This window comes from Calliphora vicina, chromosome 1 (genome assembly GCF_958450345.1).
Source record: "Calliphora vicina chromosome 1, idCalVici1.1, whole genome shotgun sequence".
In the NCBI taxonomy this organism is placed as follows: Eukaryota; Metazoa; Arthropoda; class Insecta; order Diptera; family Calliphoridae; genus Calliphora; species Calliphora vicina.
Genome location: NC_088780.1, coordinates 162052966 through 162065092, shown reverse-complemented (window position 1 = coordinate 162065092; position 12127 = coordinate 162052966). Strand labels below are relative to the sequence as shown.

The 12127-nt window shown below is 31.6% G+C and overlaps 1 protein-coding gene across 1 annotated transcript; it reads right to left on the bottom strand.

Moving 5' to 3' along the window:
• Positions 1 to 4201: 4201 nt before the first annotated feature.
• Positions 4202 to 11420, bottom strand: LOC135964261 (fatty-acid amide hydrolase 2-A). Its single transcript, XM_065516446.1, has 7 exons — positions 11045 to 11420; positions 10761 to 10986; positions 5569 to 5786; positions 5214 to 5507; positions 5026 to 5142; positions 4693 to 4965; positions 4202 to 4626 (listed from the first exon to the last, which is right to left on the bottom strand). Exons 1-7 carry the CDS (start codon positions 11213 to 11215, stop codon positions 4351 to 4353), a joined length of 1575 nt encoding a protein of 524 aa, XP_065372518.1. The 5' UTR covers positions 11216 to 11420; the 3' UTR covers positions 4202 to 4350.
• Between the last annotated feature and the right edge of the window lie 707 nt (positions 11421 to 12127).

Below are 12127 nucleotides of genomic sequence, written 5' to 3'. Positions count from 1 at the left end.
CAACATTTGTTTCTAGTCCTCATACAAGGTCCCCCTCAGAAAATAACTTGAACATTCATAATTGTCTTATAATAACTAATATTATGATGAAATCATATAATACAGTGCAAGCTCGGGGTATTCGCGACTAATTTAAAACCAGACCTGACGCGAAAACTGATTTTTCGCGATAACAGAACCCAACATTTTATTGGAAAATTGTATGTGATTTTTAAAATTCAGCGGTTATTTTTTTAAAATAACGGCTGAATCATGTAGTTCATATATAGCTGTTTTGTCGGCTTATCATTTTCCAAAGCCCATTGTATGTTTATCGATGTTGTACAATCCTTCACTTTAATTTGTTTACTTCATGACCACTATAATATATACCGGATTTGGTGAAGAGTGAACCCATGCTCATAAACGCAGTCCTTAAACTCTTTCAAAAATGGACCGTAATTTTAAAAAACCTAATTCCATGTAGACGATTAGTTTTCTTCAACCATCTTTCACTGGCATTGAAACCTGAATTCGTTTGATTATAAAATCGCTGCTGATATTGGAAAAATGTTTTCCCTTTGCTTTACAAAACCCATTTTTTCCATTCTTTATTTAAGGTGCAACGTTTGCCAGGACCATTTTCTGTACTTTTAATGAATTTTCTAATGCTGTAAACCGAAGACTTATGCCACTTGTAGTTCACGCAAATTGAATTTATGGAATCTCCGCATTTAAATTTTTTTAAAATCTCAAATTTTTGTGAAATTGTTGGCTTTAAAATATGTTGAACTTTTCCCATATTAAGAGATGTATTTACACAACCAATGACACAAATAAACTGACCAAATTGAAGATTCCCAGTAAGCACCAAAGTCCCAAAAATTCAAGCACTTGAACATTTTGTTGGAATTTTACTTGAATGCAAATGTAATTATACTTTAAACATGAAAAATATTTGAAAATTTATTTATTTTTCAAACAAAAAACTATGCCTTGAATTTATGTTTCCTTTTTGCTGGAGAATGCTATTGAAATAAAGTGTAATACAACTGTAATTCAATTGCTTGACTATAATTCAAGGCTTGAATTACACTTGCTTTCAACTTGAATTCAAGTAAAAATGCTTATTAGGTTAAAATCATCCAAAAAGGTTAATATACAAAAATACGGAGATTTCCCTTTTTTGGTTATATACATTGTAATCATATTTAAAAAAACAGATAAAACTCGAGAAAATAGAACCCGTTTTTCGTAAACTGTCGCGATCAAGGCGAATCTATAGAAGGTGACGACAGAAGAACAGCTGATTAATTCACTTGTGTTTGTTGTGGCGAAAAATACAACAAACCCAAAAGCAAAAACAACCATAGGCAACTTTGACAGTTCGCTTATATTTTTACAAAAACAAAGTACCTGTTGTTTTTGTACATGTTGTATTTGTTGTAGTTCTGTCGTCACATTCTATAGATTCGCCTTGGTCGCGATTATACATTATAGAATGTTAAAAATTAAAATCAAATTGTGTACAGTTCGGACCATAACTGATTGAAGTCCAAATATAAGGCCAAAACTATAGGGAATGCGAATTCATTTTCTTCGATATTTTAATTTTATTTTGAATCTTTTGTACAATATAAATTTATTCAAAGTATTAGCCATTGTTAGATATGTTCTTTTCCCATCATTCTGGCAACATATGAATTTCAAGCCAAAATAACTACTCATCTTTTCAGGCCAAGAATGGATCAAGTCAATATCGTATACTCCGTTCCAATGTGAAGTGTATCCCAGAGAGAGATTTCTCTTCGATCCAAACAAATAGTAGTCTGACCGGGCATGATCTGTACTACATAGCGGACGAGACAAAACTTCCCAACCACTTCTTTCTAAATAGTTTTTAACAGGTATTGCATAATGTGGCCGAGCGTTGTCATGATGGAATATTCTAAACGAGGCCAGATTTCAGGAGCTCATAATATATAGGACATCCAACAAACAACAGATATTTGTTTTTGGTGTCGATTCGACTGGTTGGGCGGGCTTCACGTAAGATCTGTTACGCTATGGGTTATCATAATGGATCCATTTTTCATCGCAAGTAATGCTTCGTTGCAAAAATTATTATTATTTTATAGCTTTCAAACACCATTTCGGACATGCAAAATCGTCTTTTAAGGTCTCCTGATTTCAATTCTTTTGATACACAATTTCCCTGCTTTTGGATGAATCCTGCAAACGCTTTGAAATTTCTGCTTGAGTAGCCCCCAATGATTTTGCAAATTCTTCTTGAGTTTAACAACAATCTTCATGGAGTAATGCCTCCAATTCTTAGTTTTCAAATTTTTTGGCTGGTCTTTGTCTTACATACGTGTCAAAATCACCAAACAAATATTCATGTTTTGGAAAAATGAGTTCAAACTATTTGCTTTTGTACTGAAAATTCCATACCTGGTATTTACAAGAGAGATAAACTGGTTATTTGAGAGACGAGACAGAGAGAGATAAAAAAGTGGTAGTTCATAACTTCTAGTGATGCCAACTACATATACATGAATAAAAGGCGCCGTGCCGTGCATTACTCAAAAACTGCTAAAAATACTGAATATAAGTTTCAAAAGAGATATTTTGTTAAACTTTGGATCATATTCGTATTAACAGAACTATTTGGAAAATCAATAATAATTCTGTTTATGATATTTGATATTTAACCGAACGTTTCCTGAGTGAGCCAAAAAAACTTATACTTGTATTAAGTTAAATAAAACTTAAACTGTTCAATATAAAAATTCTCAAAAATACGTAAAATTTATCCAAATATTGTATAAATTCATTAAACATTAACATATTGGCATATTACTCGGTAATTGTAAATTTATCCACTTTTTCCGGAAATCCTCCAATTAAAGATGTTATAGTTGTTTCCATTACATTTTTGGACGAGGTGGTGCACTTACGCTTAAAATCGGACATGTCCTGGAATACATTTCCTGTGTTCTTTAATTATCCTGTGGTACAAAATATTATTGTTTGAATACCACTCAAGATCCTTTTTGTTTGTTTTTTTATCCGGTATTATTCCTGAACATTAGCTCGTCCATCAGCCACATAAAAATCTTGACCTGGAAGTTGTAAAAAGTCTGCCAGTACATAAGTTTAATCATCCCACACATAACAGGTATATTTTTTTAAAAACTTTTACCTCACAGATGGCATATGTATTAGAAAGCTCTAGACAGTTAAAGAGCAATCTAGAGTGCAGATGGCAGTATTGTAAATAGTGGCAGAGGTTGCAGTCGTTAGTGAGTTTATCAGAGACGCTTTTCGAATAAACATCAACTGAGTGCTATGTTTTTCAAGTGAATTCGTGTACATTATAAAGTGTGTCTGCATTTCTGCGAATTTATAAACGTGTATAAAAAAAATTGAGTGACTATTTAATTCTGTTGTTGTACATTTTAAATAAATAAAGAGTTGTTACAATTTTTAAACTACTAAACGGCTTTTATTTGTAATCAAAAATATCCGGTTTATTTAAAGGAAATAAACCAACGTTTTGAAAAGTTTAAAACGTAATAATATTAAAACAAAAGTGAAATGTTAGAAAAACAAATAATTACAATGAAATATCAATTACACTTTAAAAACTGAAAATGGTTTCATTCCAAAAGAAATTTTTGTTTTACTTTTTCTGAAGAAGCGAAATGCGGAATAAATTCCACTTTCGATCGGATAAATTGTTGGACCAATAATAAGATTTGGCTGGAAGTTTTTTCGGACTCACTCTTAAGAATAATATGTCTATATTTTACACGAGGTAGTTGTGGTTTTTTGCTCATTTCTCAGCTGATTTTCAATATAAATTTGTTCAAGAATATATCTGATATATTGCTACTATATTGCTTTTATAGACCATAGGATTTTGCTTATATGAATTTAAATGTTTTAAAGCAAAATTTCCATACTGAATTTGATTTTAAAACGTTTTTTAAATTTAAAAATTGTTTATGAATAAGGCCTTAAATATATTTTTATATTAATCAGATTAAATATTTAAAATAAGAATGCTTTAATAAATAAAACATTTACATTTTATTATTATTTTTTTTTCTAATTTTCCCCACAAATTTCCCATAACTAAATGACATTAACTTTGTCTAGTGGTTGCTTACCTTTTGTCTACATATACTAAAGCTGTTAGCTGTGAAACACCGCAGCAATGTTAAATTAACATTATTTATTCTATGTAAAATATTTACAGTATTGCCATATTCGTTTTATAAATAAATATATTAGTTCGTCTTACAACCTTAAATTACCAAGTAAAATAAAAAAAATAACAACAACATTGCCATTTGCGTTTTCCATTAATTAATGAGGTTCAATCCAACCACCAAAGGCACCTTCTAATTCAGCAGCAATTTGTAAGCACAATTTATCCATGTACGGAGCAGCCACCACTTGAAAACCTATAGGCCTGCCACTGCGATCTAAACCCATGGGCACATGAGTGGCGGGAAAACCCAAGACATTGAACATAAGCATGAGCACCACACCACTGATGTTCACAACGGAACAGCCATTGAAAAATCCAGCCGATTTGTGGTAGGTGGGTATAAATAATACGCCATTAGAGCCCAAGAGTTGCTGGAATAGTGGTAAAACGATAAATGTTTTTATTCTAGGTTTGAATAATTTGTTTTGTGAACTTACTATTAAATCCTTTTTAAGTTCTTGCAATTCAACTTTTAATTGTTTATTATGTGCGTCTGTTAGGAAGGCATTCATTTCGATCATTAACTCCACAATTATAGGCATAGCGGTAATTTTTGAATTGCCCGTTAAGCTTTTCAATAACTCCTTAATTATTTCTTTGCGTGTGGGACGTTCTACAGCCGAATGTGTCAGCACACTTGGGAGACCTTTAAGACTGACCAGATGTGACAGAGACATTTCAACTGCACTTTGGAAGCCGGCTATGTTTACCTAAAATGTCATACATACACTTTAGTATGTTATTTTTTAGTTTCAGTTTCAAAGATTTACCTCTTCGGTGTACAAGCCTCCCTTTTCAAAACATTTTACAGCCCTTTTAATGGCCAGTTTAATTTCATAATCTACTGGAATGTGCAGGAAATTTCCCATGGAATATGTGTAGTAAATCTATAAAAATAAGTTTAAATTCTTATATGTAATTTATAAAGATTACAGATGGCATTAATCATGGAATTTACCTTTATATCATCCAATTTAACACCCTCCTCAAATTTCAGTTTCTCTGCATTTTTTCCCGCCATTACTTGCAATAATAAAGCTAAATCCTGGCCAAATCTGGTTATAGGACCCAATTGTAAAAAGTTGGCAAAGTCTTCGTCTGTATTACTATAGGGAAAATGTCCTTGTACGGATGTCAAACCGCCCGTAGGCTTATGACCAAACACACCACAATATAAGGCAGGCAAACGTATGGAACCACTAACATCAGAGGCCACACCAAAGACTGATGCTCCAGCACCATGTAAAGAGCCCTGTGACATAAAATTAATATTTAATTATAAATATTATTTCAGAGAGGTCTTTAACACTTACCTCACCACTTGAAGAACCTCCCGAAGTACGCCTTAAGTCATAGGGATTCAGACATTTGCCATTGACATGGGTGTCAGCCTCAAATGAGAGACAAAATTCGGGATTTGCTGATACCAACAGAGGTATACCGCCGGCTGCTCTTAACAAACCCACCACCTCACTATCTTCGGGACAGACTTCGTTTTGGCGTTTAAAACTACCCACCGAAAAGGAGAGACCTAAATTAAGGGAATTATTTAAAAAAGATTTAACACAAAGGTTAATTTAATTACATATTTTCTTTAAAAAAACCATCATGAAATTTTCTACATTTCACCTTTTAGAGTTTTTTAAAGTTGGAATTATTTTGTACCTAAATTCTGATTAAAATCTAATCTTCAGACCACGTGGAAAAATCGATACCTTATTAAAGAGTGAGTCAGAAAAAACTTATACACACAATTACAGTCAAAAACTTATCCTTGGAGCAACAAATTATTTTTATACCCTTCACCTTCGTGAGAAGGGTATATAAGTTTGTCATTCCGTTTGTAATTTCCACAATATTATTTTCCGACCCTATAAAGTATATATTCTGGATCATTATAGATAGCGGAGTCGATTAAGTCATGTCCGTCTGCCTGCCTGTTGAAATCAAGTTTCCGAAGCCCCCAAATAACTTACATTCACGATTCATACATCAATATCTAAGGAAAACCAGGACAACCTCGATTTTTGACCAACAGTGAGCCTCAAAAGTATTTGATTTTTTTAAGGTAATAAAAATACTAAAATTTATCGATTAAAATTTTAAATTTTCGGTTTGTTGAATATTGGGTTGAATAATAGATTCGGTTGTGAAAAAAAAAATTTAAGTCGGACTATAATGATTTTCATGATCTTAAAAAAATCAAAAAAATTGCTGGTGTTTACTCACTTTTGAGGCTGTGTGTATATCTGGATTACTAAGTTATTAATATAGACAATATGGATATCTAATGATAGATATTTCAAAGACCTTTGCAATGACGTATATAAGACCATAGTAAGTTGGACTACAATGGGTCAAAATTGGAAACAATATTTTTTAATCCGATTTTTTTTTTCACCAAAAGTTTTTTTTTCGCTAAATATTAAAAAAAATTTAAAAAACAAAAAAATTTTAAATTAAAAAAACTATTTTAAAAAAATTTTTTCCAACAAATTTAAAAAAAACAACTTCGGAAAAAAAATAAATTTCATTTACCTAAAAATATTTAAAATTTTTATTTTGAAGTATAATTTGGTGAAGGGTATATAAGATTAGCTCTCTTACTTGGGGAAAATTGCTATCGTGATATTCCCAAGAACTTTTCATTCACAATAGTTGATTTTGTTCGTAATAAGCAGCTGTTTGTTTAAAAAATTCCATCTAAAAATTTCACAACATGAGGAATTTTTTCACGCGAACAATAGTTGTGTTCGCGTACTTGATAATTTGTACAAATTATCACTGGCAGTTAAGGGATTCCGTTCGTTTACTTTTAAAAACTTGTAACGAGAAAGCAAGAGAGTGTTAAAAGTGACAGTTCGTAGATAGAGAACATGATATTTTTTACTGGACATTTTTTGTCCAGTAAAAAATATCAACATAAAAAATATGTTTAAAACATATTGTTGCAAATGTAAACAAAACAAAAACGTTGAAAATTAACACAATTTACAAGTCTTGCAAAGAAAAGAAGTAAAATAACAAAAAACAAACGTTTTAAATTGATTTATAATAAAATACAACTTATTTTTACAAATTGTTGTTCGCGTACTTTTTTGGATATTTTTTTAGATTGAGAGTAAATGTATTGTTAAAGTTACTGTATAATTTTTACTGGAAAGTACGCGAACACACTTAATGTTCATGCACGAAAAATGGGAAAAAGGGAACATATTTCATATGAAATATTGATTCGCTATAGGGGTGATTATCTTTTCTAAATCATTAATTTTCAATTGTTATTTCGATCAAAATGGTCATCGCAAAAAAAGTACGTGAAAAAATATTTAAATCCAATATGAACTTTCAAAAAAAGATCTGAAGGTTCATCGTCACACTGTTTCAAAAGCCATTTAAGAGTATAAGGAAACCTGGATCAGTAAGAAAAAAAGGTTTAACATATATTGGTAAGGCTTAAGCACCGAATACTTCTATCAGAAAAGCAGCTCGTAATGTTAAAGGCTCAGATGCATAATGCCGAAGCATAACAGATCGTTTGTGAAGCCCGGCCAACCAGACGAATGACACCAAAGCCAAATATCCATTGCGATAAGGTAAAGCTTTGTATTTAGTGAGAACAAAAAGGTCCTATATATTATGGGCTGCCGAACGTAGCTGATTCGTTTGAAGCGAGCATTGGCCGAAAACCGAGCAAAATATGCAGTCAGACATGAAACAGTAATATTCCAACATGACAACGCTAGGCCACATGTTGCAATACCTGTTAAAAACTATTTAGAAAGATGTAGTTGAGAAGTTTTGCCTCACCCGCTTTAAATTTTTTTCGACCTCTTTTCAGAACAGAGTATCAGAAATTGGCTTAATTCGTTCTTGGCCTCAAAAGATGATCAGTTCTTTTGGCTCGGAATTCATATGTTGCCAGAAAGATCGGAAAAGGTCATAGCTAACTATGGCCAATACTTTGAATAAATTTATATTGTACAAATGTTTAAAAATAAAAGGTAAACAATTTAAAAAATCCATCACTTAAGATATATACTGTAAAAACCCAACTTTTGGAAGGAAGACCTAGTAAAACTACTCCAATACAATATAATTTAATAGCAATGGGAATTAGTTCTCGAATTGTACTACTCGTATCCAATTTCCCAAAGAACATTTTTAAGACGGTCTATTATAGTGCATTTACACCGAAGCGAAATCTAGTACATATGAGATTTCGAGCCAAATCTAGTTATTTTGACGAGATTTTCCATACAAAATGAAATCTACTTCGTGACTAGATTTTGGGGAAATCTCCTCAAATCTACTCAGTACCAAGTGATGCAACCGTGAATTTCTTCATAACGGACTAAAAAATACAGCACTGTACAAGTAAAATTTGACAGATACAAATAAAAAAAATAATATAAAAAGTGCGGAACAATTTTAGCGTTTGATAAATATTTTCAATGGATGCAAATATGAATAAAAGTTAAATTTATAAATTATAATACTAAAAATTTACTTATTTACTGCGGGTTTTGTTAGTCAGCTGTTTTTGTTATTAAATGAAATCTTGCTAAATGTCAGAAAACAGCGGTGTAAACGGTATAGATTTTGAACAAGATTTCAATTAAAATCCACTAGATTTCGCCTCGGTGTAAATGCACTATTACACTGTACAACACCAAAAATAATTACAAGGTCAGACCAATAAATTTTGATAGAGGAGACAAAAAAAAAAGACACTTGTATCGGCGTTTTAAAAGTTTACATCTGAATTTCATTTGAGGGGAGGTTAAAGTTTCCCAACTTTGGCACATTCTTATTGTTAATCGGGATAATAAACCATGTGATCCTTACATTTTAGGTATAAACTGTGTTCCGCAAAGTTAGTAAAATGTTACGGAGAATATTTTTGTAGAATATGTTAACTCTCTAAATCCTCAAGGCATGGGTCTTTTTTGTCCTTCTTTTAAAAAAGACCAAAAAACACCATTAAAACAGGAATTTAAGGGGTTAAAATGTTCCGCAAAAATATTATCCGTGAAATTTTACTATAAGTCCCTGAATACACCAAAACGGAAAATTCAACCAGAAAGTCAGAAATAAGACACAACAGAAGAGAGCCTAGGGTTAATTTCGCATTTATTATTGGCAATGTTATGGCGTGAGGCTGTTTTTCAGAGCAAGGTATGGGTGCAATTCACATCATTAAATATACTATGACTGTATATTTGGATATAGATCAGTGATGTTCAAAAATAAAAATGAAGATGTATTGGTGAGAGAGCTACCCAGCAAACATAATGTCAAATATTTAAAATAAGAACAAAATAAAGAATGTTTAGCACAATGAAATGAACATCATTGATATAGATTCATTTTAATTGGATACATATTCACCCCTATCGGCAATAACATGTGAAATTTTGTTCCCATGAAATATCCATTTTCCTCTAAGGGAAAATTGCTATCGGGAATATCATGATGAACTTTACATTCACAATAGTTGATTTTGTTCGTAACAGCTGTTTATTGTTTACAAAATTCGATCTAAAAATTTCACAACAAGGGGAATTTTTTTCACGTGAACAAAGTTGATGAACGAAAAAAGGAAAAGGGAAAATATTTCATGTGAAATGTTGATTCGCGATAGGGGTGATTAATTTAATCCATATGCTCTGGAAAATATGCCGCTAGTCGACAATGATCCAAACTCATTGTAACCGAGTGGTTCCAATCCCACAGAAAACCTATGATACATTATAGATCACAAAATACGAATTCAAAATTAAGCCACGAAGGAAGTTTTATCAGATGCGGTTGTAAGGGAATGGCGAAATATTTCAAAGTAGACCATTGAATCTTTAATTGGTTCCAGTTATTTCAGCTGTGAAGCAGTGATAAGAATCACTAAAGAGGCCAGACAATTTTTGTAAAATAGAAACCTAAGTTTCCATTGTTTTGCCAAAGCCTATCTATTTCTATTTTCACAATCAAAAATCTAGCTTTTTGTTAAAAATTACATATTAATGAAATACTAAGAAACTCAAAATTTCTTTGCATTTTAACCTATTAATGGAATAATGGGAAGAGTTTTAATTGTACGGAATGAGTATTATATAATTTAGTTTGGGTTATTAGGCAACTAATGACCCAATTATACATAATGTAGAGTACAATCTAGGCGGACCTAAATCACTTATTATGTATATTTATTTACTCGTTTAATCGACACTAACAAAATATCAACTTTTTCACCTATCGCTTATTCCGCTTTAATACACACATAACAACAACAAACAACAACAAAAAAAAACCGACAACAATTTTCAATTCTGATTTTTTTATTGCCATCGTTTTATGAACTTGCAAAATGAAAACAACAACAACAACTACAACAAGCAGCAAAATTGGACTTTAACAACGACGACAGCAGCAGCACTAGCCACAGCTGCCCCTTTTTGATCCCCACAAAATTTAGTGATTACACGATGTAGCGTAAGAAAATACCCACCTTTGAGACCGCAAGACTCCTTAACCGTAAAAGGTATTCCCAACAGGGGATAACGTTGAAACAGCAGCAATAATTTTATATCACTATCAGCTTTACTCATCAAAGAGTCGGCATGTTGGGCCTCTTTAATGGCCTCCTCAAAACGATCTTGCACCACAGCATTGAGGCAGGCATTGACTTCTTTAATGCGCCCTATATACACCTCCACCAGTTCTTGGGAAGTCAACTTCAAGCAAGGAAATATGTAAATTTAGGGTTTGAATCAAATAAAAATATGATCGTACCTTTTTCTGTATCATTTCATCCCTTAAGACAGTTATTGGTTTCTTTAATAGGGGATTTTTAATGGCGGGATAGGTGGGTTTACTTCGTGGCACTAGTAAATTGGCTATAGAATTTATTATAATGGCAATGACATTTAAAATGCTACCCAACACTCTTAAAAGCAGACTCATGTTTCTTTATATTCAATATAGTAGTTAACTATACTATAATTAAGTTTTCAAATTCTTTGTATTATATCCAATATTTATTTATTTATTTTTATTCTCTTTACCACACACTACTAGTTATTGTAATATTGTAATTGTTTTAGAAATTTTCCTTTTCGTTAGAATCACTTGAGACTTGTGTATTGCACAGCTTTAAATGAGCTACTAAATTGAATATTAATTTATTTTTTTATTAGAAGCCCACCTTACATATAATTTCTAGTGGAACTTGCACGTCAGAATTGAATTGAATAGAATTGAATGTTTGTTTGTGTGACTGTGTGTCAGTCAACCGAACACCGAACACTGAGATTGAGCCGCTGTTATGAATGTTATCAGTTGTAGACACACTAAATATAAACAATAATAATAATAATAATCGAAATGTTTAAGCGGAATTGAATTTGAACACTAAAATCATACAGATTTTATATATTGTTTTGTTTGTTGCTCCCCCAAGTATCATTCAATTGCATTTTATTTCAAGCATGTATGTAATTTTTATATTTTAGTATAATAATTTAGGAATTTATTTTTATTTTTTTATAAAATAAAATATTGAACTAAAAATAGCAGAAGTGTGTTACAGTAGCGGGCCATAATATTGAGTACAACTGGGAAAATATTTCGATTTTGTAATGAAAAATATTCAATTATTTCAAATTTATTATTCACTGTTTTTTAAAAGTTATTGAAAATACTTGTGACTTTCAATAATATGTGACTGACAGCAATCCCAAAAATATTTAATCATACACTCTGTTTAGTTGAAAGCCTGATGAAGAGGGAAAACTTTGGATAAGTTGGAAGAGATGTTCAAACTCTCTGAGCTGAAACAAAATCGTTTAGATTTTGTACTCACAATAATTTAACAAA

Coding starts and splice junctions, on each gene's coding strand:
- LOC135964261 (XM_065516446.1), bottom strand. CDS start 11,215: ATGAGTCTGCTTTTAAGAGTGTTGGGTAGCATTTTAAATGTCATTGCC. Junction 5,787..10,760: donor GGAGTCTTGCGGTCTCAAAG/GTGGGTATTTTC, acceptor CCCTTAATTTAG/GTCTCTCCTTTTCGGTGGGT. Junction 5,508..5,568: donor GAGGTTCTTCAAGTGGTGAG/GTAAGTGTTAAA, acceptor TTTATGTCACAG/GGCTCTTTACATGGTGCTGG.